General features: G+C 47.7%; 2 protein-coding genes and 1 long non-coding RNA gene across 4 annotated transcripts in view; 2 read left to right on the top strand and 1 right to left on the bottom strand.

Moving 5' to 3' along the window:
- LOC135914896 (uncharacterized) overlaps window positions 1-20,924 on the bottom strand; it is a 364,873-nt gene that overhangs the window by 241,788 nt on the left and 102,161 nt on the right. The window contains exon 3 of the mRNA XM_065447822.2: window positions 4,604-4,883. Coding sequence (XP_065303894.1) covers window positions 4,604-4,883 — 280 coding nt within the window. The remainder of the gene's footprint in view (window positions 1-4,603; window positions 4,884-20,924) is intronic.
- LOC135914893 (uncharacterized) lies at window positions 14,220-14,944 on the top strand. Its single transcript, XR_010568454.2, has 3 exons — window positions 14,220-14,563; window positions 14,696-14,749; window positions 14,811-14,944. It is a non-coding gene; the product is annotated as an uncharacterized lncRNA (long non-coding RNA).
- Window positions 15,017-20,893, top strand: LOC135914895 (uncharacterized). 2 transcript variants are annotated; one of them, XM_070533841.1, is made up of 6 exons: window positions 15,017-15,042; window positions 17,075-17,143; window positions 17,289-17,354; window positions 17,440-17,508; window positions 18,125-18,869; window positions 18,931-20,893. In XM_070533841.1, the coding sequence occupies exons 3-6, from the start codon at window positions 17,289-17,291 to the stop codon at window positions 19,155-19,157; spliced, it is 1,107 nt and encodes a 368-aa protein (XP_070389942.1). In that variant the 5' UTR covers window positions 15,017-15,042; window positions 17,075-17,143; the 3' UTR covers window positions 19,158-20,893. The 2 variants fall into 2 exon arrangements, with proteins under 2 accessions (XP_070389942.1, XP_065303893.1); XM_065447821.2 differs by lacking the exon at window positions 15,017-15,042 and having other exon boundaries at window positions 15,257-17,143.

The raw sequence follows: 20,924 nt of genomic DNA, 5'->3' as shown, positions 1-20,924 counted from the left end.
GGCGTTAGGTAAGTTCAGGTTCTGTCTGCTTTGTTAATGCTGGAAAAATTGGGAAATTCTACACAATTGAATCGAAACCGTTCGCAAATGAATGAATGAAAGCTGAGAAATCAATTATTTTAATTCCCTAGTTAAACGTTGGGATTGGTAATGCATGACATGTAGGGCTTTGGAAGTGGGAGGGCAGGAGGAGCTACCAGCTTAGTCTTTCGCCCTGTGGAAATCACTGCGCCGGATTGATTGATTGATTGATTGATTGATTGATTGATTGATTGATTGATTGATTGATTGATTGATTGATTGATTGATTGATTGATTGATTGATTGATTGATTGATTCATGTGGTTAGACGCACTAGAGGAACACGAGCAGTATGAGGAACGTTTCAGTGCAGGGCTCTAGCTTTGACCACCTCTCTCGATCGATTCATATACGAGTGTTTTTGCATTCACTCCTCATCCAAATGTGGCCCCCACGTCTGGCAATCGAAGGTGCTCAACAGCAGAACGAGTGGAAGGAGCTGTGATCGTTGGTCTAGATATGTCATGTTTCTTAATGTTATGAGGGTATGTACACTTTCGATTCAGTGATCATTACCGCTTCAAGATAGCACTTTCAGTTTGTGTGCAGCTTCTCACTCTGTCCTGTTTCTTACACAACGCCCAATTTGTGTGCATTCAGAATAGTGGCTAGCTGGGCTTGTTGGTACGAACATATACTTCAGCAAATAGCGCAAATAACGGGACACAGAAAGGCTCGAGAGACCTGAGCAGCTCACCCTTGTCCGAAGAACCGCATCAAAAGCAAAACCACGCGAGGTGACCAGGTGCATTTTGGAAGGGCTCGAAGCGTTGCCAGCTCGATCCAAAATAGACCGACATGTAAAACCCGCGCAACTGGATACTACCCTCAGGAAGGCCAAGTTGAAGCTCCTTGTATCCGACAGGAAAGGTGGCTTCGTCGTCATGCCTTAGGGCGTTTACAAAGCAAAATCTGAGGCCGCCGTTAGAACCGAGTTACATGAAATCGAAGGGAAGCTTCCAAGAAGGGTGAAGAAAAAAGCAATGATGATGCGCTTATAACCTGGACTGGAAAAGCTTGTTGCAGCGGTCAAAAAAAATGTTGGCAGAACCTTGAAATCTTTTTCTTGGCAAAAACGCACACGCCCGACTGCCCTTCCAGAGTGATTGTGTCAGAACGAGGAGCTTGGCAAAAGCCGCTTGTTATCTCCCTGTAGGAATGCATTGGTCTACTCGAGGTGATCGACCTTTTCTCAGTTCGCAGATCAGCAGCTGTATCTGAGTACTTGAACTCCTCCAGAACAGTCGGGATGTTAGCCTTCTCCATCGATGTAAAGCTTCTTTATTTCTCGTTGCCCCCCTCTCTTCTCCTTGAAATCGCAAACGGAGGCATTGATGCATACGGGGACGTGCGCTTCCAAAACGAGTGCGGAAAAAATGTAGGCATATTTCTCGACTAGCTAGGGCTGTACCTGCGCTCTGCGGTGGTCCTGTTCACAGGGAAGATTTCCTTCCGAAATGAAGGAGCGTGCATCGGCTTCTGCCACGGGGTGTCCCGTGGCTAGCAACAGGTCACGGAGTTACCGGCTGCTAGCCCGCCACGACCGTGACATTGAAGGGAACCTCCCAACCGTCCGCGCCAAGATGGTGTTCAGGTACGTCGACGACCACCTCGTCCTCGTCGAGGTGACTGATGACGATCTTGCTTCAGTGGTACAAGTCGTCCACAAAAGCTTTGTAGATATTATGAATGACATCACGCTGACAGAGGAGCTACCAGAGGACACTTTGCGTTTTCTGGACTTTCCTCTTTTGTTCAAGAAAGAACATGTATGCTGGAGGTATGCGCCCTGCTCAGCAAAAAGCCTCTTGATTTTGTCGTCGGCTCACTCAAGGTTAGTGAAGAGGGGAATCGCAAAAGCCACCTTCCGTAATGCACTGCAAAGATCGTGCGTACACGAGATTGAAATGACCTTTGAAGGCCAGGTACAGTGGCTTTTGCGGGCTGGTTTCCCGAGCGTCCTCCTGGTACGCTAGTGGAAGACATGTTAGCGGAAATGCACCAAAGGAAAAAGCCGCGCAAAACCTAGATCAATAATTCTAAAATGGCTGTCATTCCCTATGTGCACGGGGTGTCCCATAGATTGAAGAAGGCCGCGGCAAGGATGGGTGTTTCGGTTGTGTTTTTCAACCCCAGGCAAGTTGAACGTGTTATGCATGAGGGTCAACTGAGACGACGCCCCCCCCCCCCCCCCCCACCCCATTTCTATTCAAAAAAGAAGTTGCGACAAGAAGCATTAGGAGCCCCTCAACAGCTGCATTAATGGATTTGTTTATGAAATACCCTTGAAGTGCGGGCGCTCCTACGTAGGACAAACTCAATTATCACTTCCGGGAGCACGCCAACAACGCAAAACAAGAATACAGCAGCAATCTTGCTTTGCATTGCAGGTCGTGTAAATGCATTCCGTATTTAAGAAACGTCACTGTCATCCAGAAGCACGCTGACCAGCGCACACGTGAAATTATCGAGGCATTTGCATTTGCCATCGTCCGACGCGGCCCTTCATGCATCAGTTCGCCATCCATCCAGTTATTAGACAAGGAAATCTCGTATCGGTAAATTTAACACATCTCCGCCAACTCGCAATCTCAAACCATTCTTTTCTGACCGGCGATACCCTGGCGGGACAAGAAGCTCTCGTCGAGCAAGCACGTCGAGCAGCCATGGCCAGTGGAGTCCTGGAATGAGGGCACCACCCACTCGAGCTCAAGAGCAACCACCTCGATGGTCCGAATAAATGCTCTCTCTCTCTCTCTCTCTCTCTCTCACACACACACACACACACACACACACACGCACACGCACACACACACATACACAACACACACACACACACAAACACGCGCGCACACACACACATACACATACACACACACACACACACACACACACATTTTTCACGCCATTTATGTTTCCGCTCTTGCTTCTCTGCCTATATATTCCGCGCTCGCGCAATGAACGTACTTGTTCGAAGCCAGCGCCCGTGTCGTGTGCCCCTTTTCTGTGTCCCGTTATTTGCACTGCTTGCTAAAGTGTGTGTTCATTGCAGAATTCATTTCGTGCGAGTTTGCGCTGTCTCCTCGTGGATCGGCTCTTTTAACTAACGATGTAAGTAATGAAAAATGTTTTTGAGGCAGCCTTGATTTCTTTTCCCGCGTTGTTGCGGGAGCAGCAGCTGTCAAAGGATACGCGGTCCAGCACCAAGACCGGCGGCGGAGAGTTATAGCCAAGAGTTACAGCAGTGGTTAACGGAAAGCACGAAAGCGGGCGATCTCAGCCGTAAGTTCTGTGGTTCCGTTTTGCGGGAGCAACGTCGTTGTTTTGGAGTCACATCGTCGCTGCTTCACTGCAACTTTACCGAAACATTCCGTGAATGGCCCAGACGTCCCGACGAGCTCGGGAATTCTCTCCTTTGAGTAATGCGTCTCGCGAGGAGCTGAAACAAAAGGCGCGGTGCGCGGCGACGTTTTACGACAGCGACCTCCCTGTCTTTCCTTTGCCTTACACGCACACACGCACACAGGCACACACACACACACACACACACACACACACACACACACACACACACACACACACACACACACACACACACACACACACACACACACACACACACACACGCACGCACGCACGCACACACTCTCTCTCTCTCTCTCTCTTCAAGCCTCCTTGTGTGTATACAATGATCGCGTCGCAGTATGATTGGATGGGGAGAACGCAATATATCGGGGATACCTTTTAAGTAGTGCCGGGGCCTTGGAAGAAAGGTGCGGATTGCCTTAGAAATCGGAAAACGGCCGCTATCTCTGCTCGTAGTCTTCAGAAATATATGCAAAAACGTTTCCTTTCTCTGCCTTGTTACTCGGTAACAATTATGAACAGTTAACCACTTCCAATCAACGTCATTGTCTCGCCTCCTGTAATGCGACCTCGCGACATTCACCGAGCCTTCAATCTTTCCTCGCCGACATCGAGAGGAACACAGCGGTTGGAGTACTGCTGCCTCTATTAGTGGGCACAGTGCCAGAGAAGAGGCAGGCGAGGACAAGAATAAGGAATTCACCTTTCCCCAAATAATATGTTTAACTCGGCGTACATTTTTTCGTTAGTGTCCATTTAAAGAGAAAGGAATAGGAAGCATGCAGGGCGGGGGCTAACCCTGTATTCTCACTGCAATGTTAGCACCCGCCATGTATCCGTTATGTCGCCGTCTTCTAAAGTCTGTTCCCTCGTCGCTCTAGTGTGTGTCTCTTAACATTCAACCAACCCGCCTGGCAACAAATTTTACTGGATTCATTATTATTGTTTCCGGTGCGACAGAAAGTGAAAGGACAAGAACAAGTGAACACTCAGAGTGCTGCTTTTGATTTACGATTGCTTGCGAATAACCCTACCTCCTTGTAACTCGTTTTTGTCACTTGTATTTCCGTCGCGTGGTAGTTAACAACGAATCCACATAAACTCGTCCGGCTTCCAGTTCTTATGTCAGAAAGTTTACTGGTTTACAATCACTGACCTGCACGAATGCGACGATGGGCAGCTGGAAGCGAACGAAGTAATGGGCACCCCGGGTTGTCTGCTTCACGAGCGACGGGCTCTGGGCACTGGCACGCAGCAGCGCCTCGCGCAGGGTGGCCGCCAGGTCCTCGAGCTTGAGCGCCAGCTCGTCCAAAGACTCGACCTCGCGTCGTAGATTGGCATCCTCGGAGGACATCGGGTCGGCGTCGCCGCCTACGTCGTCGGCGTCTTCAGCCTCCGTGGTGGCGTCGCCGCCGAAGCCCAGTTTCTGGCGTAGGCTGCGTGGGAAACCGAAGGCAACACGTGATAGTTTAGTAACACGTGTTCCCGCTTTAGTGAGCTATTATTTTTTTTTTCTATGGGGGGGGGGGGGTCTAAGAGAAGCTCATACTCGGTGTAACCAAGTACAGACATTGTCTGGACAAAGACTTAAGGCACATCCTGTCACGTGTCTGTTCTTTTCACTCTTGTTTTTGTTCTAGCTAAAAAGGCAATGCGTCGTCGGAAGCTTTAGGTTTCGGCGCATTTGCGTTTCAGCCGCGGCGACGTGGGGCAGTGTTGTGATAAGAATTCGGCGTACACTACTTGTTGGTAAGAGAAGGGAGCGATGGAAAGTGTCATGGAGCACTACACTACGCCTCATTTGTGAACCTGTTCACCGGGACACGCAGTCGTACTGTTCTGGCAACTCCTCTTCTTCCTCTCTTCGCCCCATTCGTCGCTGGCTACTCCTCCTTTCCGCCAGTGCATGCGAGAAGTGAACTCGTGCGCTCGCAAACATGGAGGAAGGAAATGCACGATAGGAGAGAGCACTGCTTCACGCGGCCAGCGTTGGCAAGCGAGCTCTCACTGAAGCCTTTTCCTTCGCTTTTTCTCTCGCAGTCTTGGATCAACATGTGCTCTCCGAGTATTGGCCGGGTATGTTTCAGTCCCAGGAGTTTTTAACCAATGCGAACTTGTTCGCCTGCTTTGCTGTAGCTCTGCCTGCTCAGAGCGGAACAATAAATCCTACCGCGCGCTCTGCCGTGACAATATCACGTGTTTGTACAATTCGTTTGACTTCAATCGTGTTGCGAAATTATTGTTTGCTTCATGAAAGTAAGAGTGACACGTGCCAGAGATACCAGATCTGACGGGGGCACGCCGTCCAAAAATGACGGCTACGTTCCACCACACTGTCCCCTCCGCGTGCAATGCAGGCAAGTTCACGGCCGCGTTCCTGCCTTTGGTTGATGAACAATAAACAAGCAGGGCGAGTTCCGCTGGAGAACTCAAGGGTATGATTAAACAACGCACTTAAAAGCAGCACTGTTTATTCAATTGACGAGAGGAGAAAATAGTAAGGGCACGAGAATTCGCGAACGAGAGAAAGCAGCAGAAGCGCACAAGCGCCCTTCCGTGGGGATCAATTCGGTGAGCTTTGTTCCCTTTGTCATCCCCTCGCGGTGCCTCCTATAGGCTTAACACGTTGCCCTTCCTCCTGGGGGCGGCCCGGGGTTCGTTTTTCAACTGACGCCTGCACGCTGAAGCTCAGCGGATTGCAGGAATTACATGTCCTGGCAGCAAAGAGACGCCCGTAAGCTCGAGGCTTTCCCACCGCCCCTGTGGCACTGCAGCTACGTCAAGCATTTAGCCTGTCGCTGCTAAACCCGGGGGAGCGGGATCAAATTCCGGCGGCCGCGGCCGCATTCGGATGGTGTCGAAATGCGGCACTGAATGGAATTATGGGGTTTTATACGCGCCAAAAGCACCTTCTGATTATGAGGCGCGCCGTAGTGTGGGATTCCGGAATAATCTGGACCACCTCGTGTTCTTTAACGTGCACCTAAGTCTAAGTACACGGGTGGTTTCGCATTTCGCGCCCATCGAAATGCGACCGCTATGGCCGGGATTCGATCCCGCGACCCCGCGCTTAGCAGCCCAACACCGTAGCCACTATGCAACCATGGAGGGTCGAAATGCGGCTTTACTCGTCATTACTTTTCTGTACATAAAAAAAAACAAAAAAAAAAACAAAAGAGCGGACGCAAGGGAAGAAACTGCGTGTAGCGGAGAGTGAGAGCCCCCTTACCCCCCACATAACAACAGTTTGCGAGGAACAGTCTAGTTTGCGTGTTGCAAGCATTTGAAACACGCGACCAATTAGTGCGAAAATGCTACGTGGCAAAAACGAAAAGAAAAAAGACGGCGCTGACAAAAAACGCAGAACGAACAGACAAGGAAGTATATAGTAGTTTACATAGAGACACGTATGTAGGCGCGCACGCACGCACGCACGCACGCACGCGCGCACGCACGCACGCACGCACGCACACACACACACGCACGCACGTGCACACGCACGCACGCGCACATGCGCAGACTGACTAAATGAACATCTGATAATAAAGAACACTAAGGAAAAAAGGCAGTGGTTCACATAGCGGGATAAATGACAGATATAATGAAAAACATGACAGATTACGCTGAAATTGCAATTCATAGACAATTCCATGGATGCATTGCAATATTCGTCCGCTGGATCAAATATAACTTCAAATCAACTTAGTTGCATCAAAAGCGCTGCTAGTTTTCGTCAGTGCGATTCATTCTAAGCTTCCTTTAAGATGTCAAATCACCGAGCCCCTGCCGTGGAAGTGTTTCCTGTGCTAATCGAGCACTGATTCCTTCTCCTCTGCTCAAACGTCACGTTTCAAGAGCTGCAGCTTAACAATAAGCCCTGTTCGTCATCGAAAGTTCGAAACAAGTGGAGTTGCAGTGCCGCCCGAGTTATGCCGGCAGCCTTGTTATAGGAGCTTATACCTGTAAGGTGCAGCGCCGGTTTTTTAAAAAAATTTAAAAAAAAGCCAGGAGACAAATTCTGCACCGTCATTCCCCATAACGACTCCGTTCTCTTGAAAGAACGGTGTACTGTAACGCGCCAACGAGCCTAAGCTTCCAATTCACGGAGATAAACGACTCCCCGTGTGATCCAACGCTCTGACGGTAAAGCCGCCGGGGTACGCAGACAAATATAGTATCTCTAGATGTATGAGCCTTCTTTGGCACTGAGAGAAGGCGCGCTTGAATCCTTTGCAGATCTATCAATCATCACCACATCCACCCGTCACATCGGAGCGCTGCCTCGAAATTGCTGCGAAACCAGGTTTCAAAGGAAGGGAAGAAAACATATCAACCTCGTAAATGTATAACGTATAACTGCATAAACGCATAATGCGCAAACGTACGCTCCGAGTATCGTTCCACAGTAGTTCCACTACACGTTCCAATTGGCTGAATCTACGTGGAGGGAGGCTACAAAGAGTGTTTTAAGCGTAGGAATGCGAACACAAATGTGTAAATGCATATATAAACGCATACACCTCGCTGCAGCGCATATTGCCAGCTTTCTCTACCTCACCCAACGGTCGACCGTGGGTGCCTACTAAACACCCGCTTTGCAGTCTCGTCCTTACAGCGTCGGATTAATTTCAGCACCGCCCGCATGTCGCCGACGCTCGAGTGCACGCTCGTACCCAAACACGACGCGTCCTGCAGGGTCTCCAGGTGTACCTGCGTGTACCGGCGGTATATACCTCTACTACTCGTTCAGTTTTAATTTCTCCCCCCCCCCCTTTTTTTTTTGAAAGAAGCGTCTCTTACACATTCCTCATCGCGCGCAAGTCGCCCTTCTCCATCGCCTCTTCCCGAAGCTTGCGCATGGCAGCTTCTAGAGCGCGTCGTCATTCGGTCGGTTGAGCCGCTTCGAAAAAAAAAAGAGAAAAAACTTTCCTTCCCTCTGGCGTCATTCCCGGGTAATACAAAGCCGACGGCGTCAGTGGGAAACGAGATCGTCCCTCGTCTCGGCTTCACGGCTCCGGAGGATTTCGATTACGGGTGTGAAGCATTCACACACTGCGGAGAGAGAGAGGCCGCGCCGCCGCGCGCGGAGTTGTCGAAACGCCGCTCGACGCTCTCTTGTTTGTTTGCTTGTCCTTCTCGCATTTCTATCCGACTGGCGGGTCCTTCCTGCCGTTTCTTCTGGCTTTCAATCACCCGGCAGCAGCCTCTTAAACGCCGCTCCGTTGCGCCGGTTCTATCGCTATTTCCCCAGGAAGATGGCGTAATAGTAGGATTCTTGTTGGATTCGTACTACATTCCGCCATACTGGCGAACGCTGAAGTTTCGCAGAAGTAATACCGGCGGCTGGACTCGAGGTGAGGGCTGGAAGCAGTACACACACATTTGGTCTTTTAAGCGTCGACCGTAGAATCACTAGCAAAGATTCCAAACCATGGATGTGGTAAAAAATTACTATATATATATATATATATATATATATATATATATATATATATGTTTCTTTTGACGGGAGACGTGGGGTCATTTGCGAAAACATCAGGCAATGAAAACATGTTATAGTTTATTGCTTATATCTTTGCTACCGATACTACCCACGCGCCTTGCCTTGGTATGGTTGAGTCGAGGATCGAAAGAAGCTATCACTCCACGGCACAAGTATACACATACGTAACGTAAAAAAGAGAGACAAGGAATGAGGTCGAAATGGGACCTTGAATTGAATTATGGGGTTTTACACTGTCTGATTATGACGCACGCCGCAGTGGGGGACTCCGAAAATTTGGACCACCTGGGGTTCTTTGAGACAGCTCGTCGCCATCTGTGTCGCGTGCAGAGATGACGACGAGCTAAATTTAGCCTCTATCTCGGCGTTCAGAGAGGTATGGCTCGGCAGTACGTTTGCCGATCGCAGCAGGTGTAGTCGGGTTTTAGAGAACTTACTCAGCCATCGTGTATGGATAATCCACCAAACTCAAACCGGTGCACATCAGGAGTTATAACGCTTACAAGTGTGCAAGCTGTTGCAGAAATGTGGTGGTTGCCTGGCTATGCCCACCCCGCGTTTGACACGTATATGGTCCAGAAATAGCGTGAAAAGGCTCGGGCAGCAAGACAGAGGGATGACAATTCGCACCCACTACGTAGAGGGAGCGAGCACGACTGCAAGATTAGACAGTACGATTCCCTATACGATCTCATAAACTTTATTTATTTATTTATTTATTTATTTATTTATTTATTTATTTATTTATTTATTTATTTATTTATTTGATAACACCGCAATTTGTTTCAGGAATTGTACGCTTGCTCGGCTATGGTTCCAATGCGTTCGACACGCATACGGTCCAGAAACGGCGGAAGGAGCCTCGGGCGCCTCCGGTATACAGGGGTCATTTATTCACCGTACACTGCCCAAACACCCTCTGAAAAACAGAGTGAGTGAGTAAAGACTTTATTGAAAAACAAGGTATTGACGGATGACCTTGTTGTTAGGCAAATGGGCCAACTATGAATAGGGCTGACACCCTTCTTATGTCGCACCCTTCCGACATAAATAGGGAGCGAGCGCGGTTGCAAACTTATGCCGTAACATGCCCGCTAGCTCTAACGTAAGTTAGGCACGTAAGCACTTCTAGCGCGCAAATAACTGCAGCAGATGAAGTTATGAAGATGAAGATGAAGTTATGAAGCACACACAAGGCATTTCGCGTATACCCCACTGCGATTGCGTCACTGGTATACGTCTTCTTCGAAAAATGTTTTTTTTTTGTTGTTGTTGTTGTCGCAGCGTACTTACGCAGTCTGAGAGGAGGGGGTAGATGTGCGTATACACTTAGACCAATGCAATACACTACCCGCCTATGGCCGCCGCGGCAGATTAGCAGCAATATGCCGTCGCGGTGCTGAGCTCGACGTCGCGGGTGCCAATCAGGCCGCGGCGGCCCTGCTTCGATGGGAATGAAATGCAGAAGGGGGCTCGTGTACTCACATTTGGGTGTACCTTAAAGAATCCCAGTTGGTCAAAATAATTCTGGAGTCACTCACTACGATGCGTTTCATAATCAAATTGTGGTTCGGATAAGTAAAACCCCGGACGTCGATTAACCTTAACGACCCCGATTCCCGGTGGCGCCAGGCGTGCCACAGTTTCCTGCTGCGATATTTTTCTTTTTCTTTTTTTCGTCGCTGCTGTTGCCAGTAATCTTCTGCTCGCGATGGCACACATCTCAGAGGTAGTAGGAGAAAGTGGAAATAGAACGCAGTGAGAACGCAGTGAGAACGCAGTGAGAACGCAGTGAGAACGCAGTGAGAACGCAATGTACAGGCCCGCACGACATATACGTGGCGGGGACAGAACGACGCCTTGACTATATTCTGCGCTGCGGTGACGTCAGGGGCAACCACGCGGTTAAAATCGAGATAAAAAGACACTCGGCAGTCTTATATTCCCCACCACATCGGTCGAGATTTGATACGTGGAATTGATCGCTGCACTAACCCCAATTAATTTTTTTTAAATACTCATTATGCCGCATTTACCTATTTCTTTTTTTTTCTGGTACAGTAGTTCATATTGATGACACCAGAGTGGGGACGCTTGTTGAAACAAAGCGTCCTATACCATCGCACGCGCTCAAGACACAATGTTTCACCGCGAAGATGAGCAATATCAGACGAATCTCTCAAAAGGTATGTTACCCCCAAAAGTAAACGATAGAGAATGCCATTCCGTGCTAAAGGTGTACGTACCACGCACATGCGCAGACATACGAGCTCCACTTTCGTGCTCTCACAAGAACACAATCTGCCCTCTCGAAATCTCGCGATGCTGCCAGTACATCACGCTTCTGTTCGGTCGTGATTTTTGATGTATGCTTCGAACGAGCACGACCTTGAGGAAGCAAGACAACGGACAACAAAAGCGCTCACTCACGGCCGCAGTACTTGTTTCGCACAGGCCAGCATGCGTTTATTTGACACCGCCCCTCCTTGTTTTTTCATGCTTTTTTTTCACATTTCGCAGTGCATGTATAGCCAGCGACGAATCCTCTTGAATAAGAACGAAAAGGAAGAGAGCGGTTCCCTGCTATGTGAGAGCAGGGAACCGCTCTCTTTCTTTCTCTTTGATTTCCTCTAAGAAGGAAGTGGGAAAGCATCGCAGCATGTCGCAGTGCCACTGCTGCGCTCTGGGAGAAATTAACTTGATATCCACGTATATCGGTTAACTACTTAATTCTTGTTCTCCAGAGAATGTGCGCTGCGAGCGGAGGATGGATCCCATAGAGAGATCGAGGAGGGCTAGCAATGAGCCGGAAATAATGAACATACAACCGACAACAGAGAATATAAGTAGCTATGAGCATAAGAAAGCCTGCAGGATCAACAAAAGCAGCGCGGGAAGAAATGACGCGTAACGGCCTGGATTAAAGATAGGCAGGCGGGACTAGCCCTCCTGTTATGTCGGCGATTGCTCCGGCTGACCAACGCAGTAAAGGTAGGCATACGAGTTAACTAACTTAACTAACATATCAACAACGTTGACTGCTGGCCGAGGAAACAAAGCGAAGGGTGGTTGAACTACGCGGGCGCATGATGGCGACCATAAGGTATTCGTATAGCATAGAAAAAACACGAGGTTTAGGTCACGCCCCAACTCATACACAGCGGAAAAGCCGAGTGTGACGCTATCGAAAGGCAGCAGATCCCACGCACTCATGCTCGTCCGACTGGAAAAATAGAAAATTTGCTGCTGGCCGGTCATAGGCTCGCGAATAAAGAGAAGAAAATTGATCGGCTCGATCGAACGTAAGGCAGAGTAACCGCAAGGTACGGCTTCAGCAAATACCCAAGAGAGTGCGCAATAAAAGGCGCTAAGAAGAAGTGCTTCTTAAGGGGCTTACTAAGTCAAAATTAGAGAAGAATAAAGGTAGTGGTGGTTGGCGCGAAAGAAGTTTAGACCACAGGATCTAACCAGTGCTGGCAAGCGTGGCTAATACGCAAGGAACTGCCTTCTAAATGTGGCCCCTTGTGCATGCAAAATCCCAGCATGTGCATACGAAGTTTTCCCTGTTCCTTCTTTACGTGCTCTGGCATAACGCGAACTGGAACTTGCGACATACTAAGCAGGTTCATATGAAGGTGTCTTTTCTTTTTTAACGCTTGGTGTAACTAGGTAACTTGACTACCAAGGGTACTATGGTTTAGAAGAAGAACAGTGCCGAACAAAGCACAATCGCTAGATTGACCCCGCGAGATCAAAAAAAAAAAAAGAAAAGCCACAGGCCTGCACGGCACACATTTCACAGTCTTCCTCCAGCAAGCTAAAGGAGCGTCTCCATAGGACACCGTCGTAAACTGAATGAACACGACAACTGCAAGTAATGTGTATATTTAAAGTCGTGTTTTTATTTGCATACATTTATCGATACACACTCAGGTGTGTTTTACGGTCGGAAAAGTAGGTCGAGAAGGGCACGCAGCGGGGAAATAAGGGCGCTTTGATGTCTTTAAATACAAAGTCCAAACAAGAACTGGTGCGGCAAGAGCTGCAGCGTGCATATGAGACAAATTGCATGCCGAGGGCTTCTTGCACACAATGTACGAACTAGACGTTGTCGGGATCCTTCGTGTTTACGTTGAAATCCCCCGTAAAAGAATTCACCGACGATTACGATACTCCCTAATTGGAAATTTGAGCGAAGCTCTATACGTGTTTTCATTGTTTTCATCTCGCGCATCAATATTTTGTACTATGATTATATAGCTGCAAAGTTTATATCAGGAAGAGAACGCTGTGAGTAGCGCGCTTTGTTTTCATGCAGACGACGCGCGCTACTCTGGCGCCTTATCGTAGACATCGTCGCCATAGAGTTTCGTTCAATAATTAGTAAAGGAAACTGGCACTGCAGTCGGGTTCAATGAAGGGAAGTACATGAATTTGTCTAATCCTAATGCTTGTGGATTCAGGCGTTCTTGTGGCTTTGCTTAATACGCTTTATATGTCTTCATCGCCGTAAATTTACGAGCAATCTATACTTCTCGAAGTGCAGAAGATGCTGCGAACGCACACAATCGCTACAAATTGCAACGATTCAGCTTGTCGATGTGGCCAAATCGAAACGCGCGAAGCATCTCAAGGCAAAGGCTTGCCCGCGCTAAATTTGTAAGGGTGTTTCATGTCGCTTGTCGATGCAGGCGTCCGTGGCGCAATCGTTTCAATACGGGCTTTGCCCGCGTGGGTTCGATCCCATCTTGGTCGCCACTGTCACGATCCGCTCGGGTTCGTGAACGAGAGAGGGCTCGAGGCGCCCTCCGTTAGACGGAGGCTCCGCAGCGTGGTGGTGACGAACGATCACGTTTGTGTTGACGGTTATGATACACGGTGAAACTCTCGGGCCTCATTTTCGGCTGCTCACATGTAGGGGGTGTGCGCGACGGTGCTCCCGGGCCTCACTTTCTGCTGCACGCACACGAGGGTCTTCGCGGTGAAGCTGTCGTACCTGATTTTCGGCAGCACTCACTTGACTGTACTTGCAGCCTGCATGTAGCTTCCGGACGGCATTTTCGGCAGCGCGCACTTGAGGGTCTCGGCAGCGAACATGTCGGGCCGCATTTTCAACAGTACGCACTATAGACCTTTGCACCGGAAGCCTCGAACCAGAGACTCGGAAACGGATATTAGGCCCCCGGTAGCGAGAGTAGCTAGCGTCTCATAGTTGCCCTCTCTTGCTGGACTGTCGTGCACGCTGCATGCACGTTGTTCCCGCATTGACTGCACCAAGTTCTCGCGATTTTAAGCTTATCCGCACAGGCTATGCAAACGTCCGGGCAGCACTGCGCTGTGTACGGTTGTTCGAACAACCAAAAGAAGCGCAATGCAGCAAGAAAAGTACAGTGCAGCACGCACAATGTTCTGCAAGAGGACTGCGGCTGCAACATGTACCTGTTGCATCGGTTTCCTGCCGACGCGGTACTGAAGCATCGCTGGATTAGCGCTGTAAATCGTAAGGGATTCGTCCCTACGGAGTCGTCGCGCGTCTGCTCGGTTCATTTTGTCGACGGGAAGCGGACATCTGAGAATCCAGAGCCAATGCTTCAGCTCGGATACGCGAGGAAGGTAAGATGCGCTGTGTGGGTCTCCATCGTCAGCCCCTAACGTTTAGATGGGCTATAAATATGCAAATATGAGCCAACAAGGTCAAGTTATGGGCAAGCGCGATGACAGTGGTCGTTTTTTAATTAATCGTAGGTCTTGAAGGGGCGGCGGCGCATCACGAAACAAGACGTCCAAGTGCCGAAGAAGGTAGGCTCGCACGTTGTGTTCGCGATAACATCGGTAATAAGCGTTCCCCTTTCATTTCCAGAGAGCAAAAGAAAACCTTGTGCCACAGGCGGCCCCGTCTCCCAGTCCTCCTCTGACGAATGTATGCACGACTGTCAGACTGATTTTTCGAAACGCGCCGAAGCGCGTTTGATATCTGTTTATGTTCATCTTCAAGTACTACACATATCGAAATGCATTTTTCGCAGGTACAACACAGCAATGACAGTTGCAATGCCGGCTTGCAACTGCTTTGCTCTGCTGCTTTATCCGAGGTATGTGCCCACAGTTTATTAACAATGCTGTAAAATTCAAATGGCTTCTGTGCCACTGGACTCGCCGAGGTGACTAACTGGCCATGTCGTTTGACTGCTGTGCCCAAGGACGTGGAATCGAATCTCGTCCGTAGCGGCCGCGTATCGATGGAGGCCACTGTTGTGCTAAGTCGTATGGTAGAAATAAACCACATCCCTCCGCTATGACGTCCCTCGCAATGCATGCGCGGTTTTGGGACGTTAAACCGCTCATAAGATCTGCGCTGCTGCCTGCACCGAGAATTTTCCTAAACAAGGCAGGCCAAACTTTGCTCTGTACAGCGCTTGCACGTACTAAGATTTTGTAATGGGATCTAAAGTGAATGCCCTAGCTAATTTATGACTTGCCATATTGTACACAATCGCCTGAGTTCATACTCTGTTTAATTCATTTCTGAGGACTACATTAATGACGTTGACTTTGGCTCCAGTGATTTTTTTAATTGCCACAGATAAAATCGTTGAGGATGTTGTTACTGTATCTGCACTGCAGCTAATAGTTTGCTCAACTACAATAACATGACGCTTGAAAAAAAAAAAGGATGACCAATGAAGCCATGCAATTGGTTCTTATTGTATGGCTCAAAGCTGCATTACTTTTCTACCTCAAAGCAGAAACCAGTCCTTATCGTTAAGTGCTGTGTACTTGTTTGTTGTTTTTACCATTATGAAGTGTGCTAATTAGCACATGAAAGCATGAGTATCCACAACAGCTGCACCGGTAGTCACCGTAGTCGTCCACAAAGAAAGTCACAAAATTCCACAAAAAAAAGCAGGGTATCAGGCAGAGAGGTGTACAAAATATTCCCAATTTTTTATACATGTTTACCAGACATATTTAAATGCTTGGGCTAGGGATAAAAGTAATGGAGAATGATTTAGTAATCTATGATATTGCCAATTACATTGCCTTGCTAAGTAATGCAGAAGATGAATTGCAAAGCACGATTGACGACACAGGCAAAGCAGAATGATCGGTATAAATATACAGAAAATTGGTGTTCCGCAGCCCCAGCAGGAAATGAGTTTACGGTGGCTAGCGAAAGCATTGGAAGTGACAAGGGTGATTTAATTAGGGCAGGATGTGTCTGCAGGTCCAAATCATGACAGCAAAATTGAAGACTACGAGTGGGCTGGAGTGCATATGGCAGGTGCTATCCGATCATGAATGGCACTAGAGGAAATTATGTAACAGGTGTACCTTACCGGTACTCACCTATGGGGCAGAAACATTGAGGCTAACGGAGCGTTGTTGCACCCAAACTGAGAACAATGCTCTGAGCTATGGAAAGGAAAATGATACATGCAGCCTTAAGAGACAGGATGAGAGCAGAGTGATCAAGAACTAATGCAAGTTAATGACATCCTAGTTAATCAAAAATCAAGACTAAGAAATGGGTGTGGGTAGGGCATGTAATGCGAAGGTAAGAAACTGTTCGTCATTACGAGTATCGCCCTGGATTTCAAGATAAGCAATGCATGCATGGCAGGGGGCAGCAGAAAGTCAGGTGGGCAGATGACACTGAGAAGCTTATGGGTACGAGTTTGCCATAGCTGGCACAGTACAGTGTTAAGTGGAGAGAAGTTGGAAAGGTCTGTGCCCTGCAGGAAGTGTAGTTTGGCTGGGCAAGATAATGATGATGATCGAACAAGTGTGGCAAAAATATATATTTATTACCATTGCACTTTACAGGGATATGAAGACAGGTTGAAAGAAAAAAAGAAAGGAGCAGCCATGGTCAGAACTGTCAGTGTATAACAGTAACTGCAGTTAAACATGTGAATCTGCATGACTTCATTACACTATGGTAGTACGCAAACATACAATACTTCGTCTCCTGAGGAAGGACCTGAGTAGGCACAGCTTAACACACAGCATACTTAATGCCGACTTGACAGTCTAGAATCCGCAGAATTTTTATCCTTACACTGTACTATGAAAAGCAATTTTTTTTTTACTGCAAGGTCCTCATATCATGCTGATTACTTTCAGGTTACACAGACAAAGGGCAGTTCTGTTGCCTGTGTACCACAGACAAAGGCGTGCTTCGAGGCAGCCAGAGTGAGTTCAGTAATGGCTGCATGAATCCACTTGCACTCCCAGATTTGGGGGCTATATTTCACATGGGCCATATTTCTGTGTTGTGACAGTAATAACAAGTTCTCTGTTCCTACAGACGAAAAACTCGCTGTTTTACTTATTTCAGATGGTACAAACACCTAGTACCAGCATTAGTGCTGAAGCAGGATTGCCACCAACACACCATGACAAGGTGAGGGGGAAAATTGCACCATTTCATTCATATTTGTTTGTTTTATAATGGTGGTTAAGCATTCATGTATCAAATGTGACTTCAGACAACACAGACCATGGCTGCTGCTGACTCCAATATCACCGCAAGACCTCAAGTACAGTGTACAAGCAGTGTGAGTGAAACATTGCTTGCCACACTTAACTGACATCATTTAGATAATGTAGTGTCTTCACAACCATTTTTGTTAATGGTCCCATCTGCTAAATGTAAAAGTGACCGACTGTTACATTTAACACTTTTCAACAGTAATGTGGTGCGCAAAAGCTCGTGCAACTTTTGTCCGATTTCAGTGCAGCCTACATGTACCAAAAACAAAAACTTTGCACAATTCCTTTGTCACACACACTGGTTCCTAAGAACCATGCCTGCTGCTTGCAAAAAAAAATTTGCTGTAAAAAGTAAACATTTCAATGTACCGTGTTTATTTGCCCTTAACATTGAACTAAAATTTCCTAAGTTGGGGAATGGATGTGGAGTAACACACCAAAATATGCCATGTGCGTATAGCCATTTCAGAACTGATTTACTTCAGGTTGTAGTGCGAGAGACCACACAAACATTAAAGACCACCTGGCTTAGAACACAAGTGCATGCGTTTCAACCATGCTCCGATTTACTGTTCACTAAGATTCTAATCGCTTGCATTCAGCTCTTCTGAGTATGGTTGAACGACTCAAAACACAAAGCTTGGTGCCTTGACTCTGACATCCTACCTTTTATTTTTTTAGGTTCAAAAACACAAGTCAACACAGTGGGAGAATGTGAACTATGAGGACCACTGTTATGCGCAACTTCCCAAGATTGCGCTACACAAAACTTCATTTGTGGAGAAGCTTTCTGCTGATGACATTTTGTTTTATACGGGCATCTCGCAAACAGCTTTCAACAACCTTGTGAAAGCAGTGTCGACATTGGCCAAAAAGGCAAGCATATTGTCACGTGCTGACCAGCTAATGATGTGCCTTATGAGGCTTCGTCTTGGTCTTCTGTACGGACATTTAGGGAGAATTTTCCAGATGTCAGTTTCTGCTGTGGGGAACAACATTCGCTACATGTTTCAAGTGCTGTGCAAAGTAATGAAGTGGGTTGTCAATTGGTTGCCAAGAGAAGACATCAAGGACAGCATGCCAGCGTCCTTCACGGAGAGTGGATATGGTTCCACAACGTGCATTCTTGATTGCACTGAAGTTATGTTGCAGCGCCCAAAGAAGCTAATGGCCAGGGCACAGACGTTTAGTAGCTATAAAGCACACAACACTATAAAGTTCCTCGTGGCTATTGCCCCTAACGGGCACATCATGTTCGTATCTAAGGCATATGGTGGACGTGCTTCGGACAAGCTCATCACAAGGGAGAGTGGCATTGGAGATTACTTCATGAGAGGTGATGAAGTAATGGCGGACCGAGGTTTCTCCCTTGACGACGAGCTACTTGTGCAAGGTGTCCGGCTAAACACGCCAGCCTTCACGAAAGGTATTTTTTGATGCAACTGGCATAGTTTTCAGCAAATACAATGTCACATTTTGTTTTGCAGGAAAAAAGCAGTTGACTGAAAAGGAGGTCACCACCACAAGGCGCATTGCATCTGTCCGCATTCATGTGGAACGTGCAATTAACCGGATCAAGACCTACAGAATCTTCAAACAGGCACTCCCAATCAAATCAAAACAAACAATTAGCGATATGGTTTTTATTTGTGCAGGGTTATGCAACCTTAAACCTGCTCTCATTCAACAGGGTGTCAGTAACCAGAAAACATAAAATAGACAAGGAAATCAAGGAATTGTGAACGCAGTGGCACCGCCTATGAGCAGCGCCATACTGGCTTGGGTGAAAGCGGTCTTTCGCATGGCAGGTATACGCTCGGCGGCAGGTTCTGGCGTTTGTTTTCGCGGTCATGCGGTCTGTTTAGTATAACGTGCGTTTTCTACGTGGTAAATGGTTCTGTGAGACGTGCTGAAGTGGTTTAATGCGTCATGGCCGGAGTTTATGCTGGCGTTGAGGTGAGCGGAACACGCAGCGCCATGTGTGCGCCCATATTTGAGCCTACAATCAGCCTCGGAGATCAATTGTGTATTTCTGAATGTTCCAGTCACTAACGTGACCTTATTGTAGTATTATCCTCTATTTCTATGCTGCACTTTAGGAGCCATGAAACATACGCGACGATCGTAACGGCGTGAGCGTGGACACCGTTCTACTACGATAGGAGCTGTGATGTTATACTTTGACAAGCGTTCAAACTGTTCGCTGCAGGTTACATTGCGTGATTACTTGGTTCGATGAATGAGGTTTCCGCCCTGAATAAAATAGTTTTGGCAAGTGATAGCAACATACCTTACAGTCCGCATTACGCTTGTCCAGCAAAGGGACTGTTTACGAACTGCACGAGCGTCTCAAGCAGTGGTAGGTGCTGGATTACATATATCTTTTTTCTATATACCGAATGGTCCAAGCATATCGCATCAGCGGTTATATATAAACGTTGTGCGGCGTGACTATGCGAGGCCCTATTGCGGCGTTAGCCCGTTTTCTCTTGCTTTTTCGAGAAAGAGGATGATAACCGAGTTTTTTTTTCGGTTGTGTTCATTCCTTTCTCAACGATGCACTCACACGCATTACGGAAATTTTGTCCTCAAAAATAGGCATCGCATTCTTTTTATGCGATCCCTCATATATTATGGCTGTATGCAGGCCAAAAAGGCAATGTCGAAGCGCACAGCTTACATATGTACTGTGCTGGTTCACCAACCGCAGTGATCGCTGTCTTGAGCAGCGCCATCGGCCTCATGCAGGAAGGCTAGCGTAGACATATGGTAATTTGAAGCGTACTAGACTTGAAATGCGCGAGAACGATGCCGGTGCATCACAAATATTTGATTGCGCCCGCCGCTTAGATGTTTCGTGGTTGCCTTAGGTTGGCCGTGCACGAGCATGCGCTCTTATAAGCTTTATGTTTTACTCCCTACTCCAAGCGATCAGATATTGAACAGATTTACCATTTCATGCGGCTAATACAGAGACACCGGTTCTCTTTGTCGAATTTAAACCGATATATGCAAAATAGTTCACAACACATACACACTCCGCGACTGATAATGTGCGTACACCGCAGCTGATAAAACGCGTCAGATTTTTGTGCCCCGAAAAGATATTTCAGCCTACTGTAGTTACCGATGCGCGGAAAATCTCCTCTGACGAGCTCATATGAACGGACATGGCGTAAATTTCACAAAGTAAGATCTAAAACATCTCGAAATCGTTCCGCAGCACGCGACAGCAATACTTTCAAGCAGCGCCGCGCCGGATCACCCAAGCCAGAGAGGAGGAAAGGCCCTCCGCGCGCCCTATCCTCCTCGCCCGATGAAATGGCCTATAGAATACCAATAAAAAGCATAACTTTCTGTACATGACTTCCTGCTGGATCAACTGAAGTATAGGGTCTGTTATCGTTGGTTGCAATGGTTTTTTTTGCCCTTCACTTGCAAAGAAATTTCCATTGGCACCCGGGCTATGCACGACGCTGAA

This window comes from Dermacentor albipictus, chromosome 2 (genome assembly GCF_038994185.2).
Source record: "Dermacentor albipictus isolate Rhodes 1998 colony chromosome 2, USDA_Dalb.pri_finalv2, whole genome shotgun sequence".
Classification (NCBI taxonomy): Eukaryota; Metazoa; Arthropoda; class Arachnida; order Ixodida; family Ixodidae; genus Dermacentor; species Dermacentor albipictus.
The sequence above is the reverse complement of the archived record's forward strand: the minus strand, read 5'-3'. Positions and strand labels throughout refer to the sequence as shown.

Bases quoted from the DNA above. Each gene is read 5' to 3' on its own strand.
- LOC135914895 (XM_065447821.2), top strand. From the start codon at position 17,018: ATGAAAAGCAATTTTTTTTTTACTGCAAGGTCCTCATATCATGCTGAT. The intron at 17,355-17,439 runs GTGAGGGGGAAA...ATGTGACTTCAG, and splicing joins CACCAACACACCATGACAAG to ACAACACAGACCATGGCTGC. The intron at 18,870-18,930 runs GTATTTTTTGAT...TTTGTTTTGCAG, and splicing joins CACGCCAGCCTTCACGAAAG to GAAAAAAGCAGTTGACTGAA.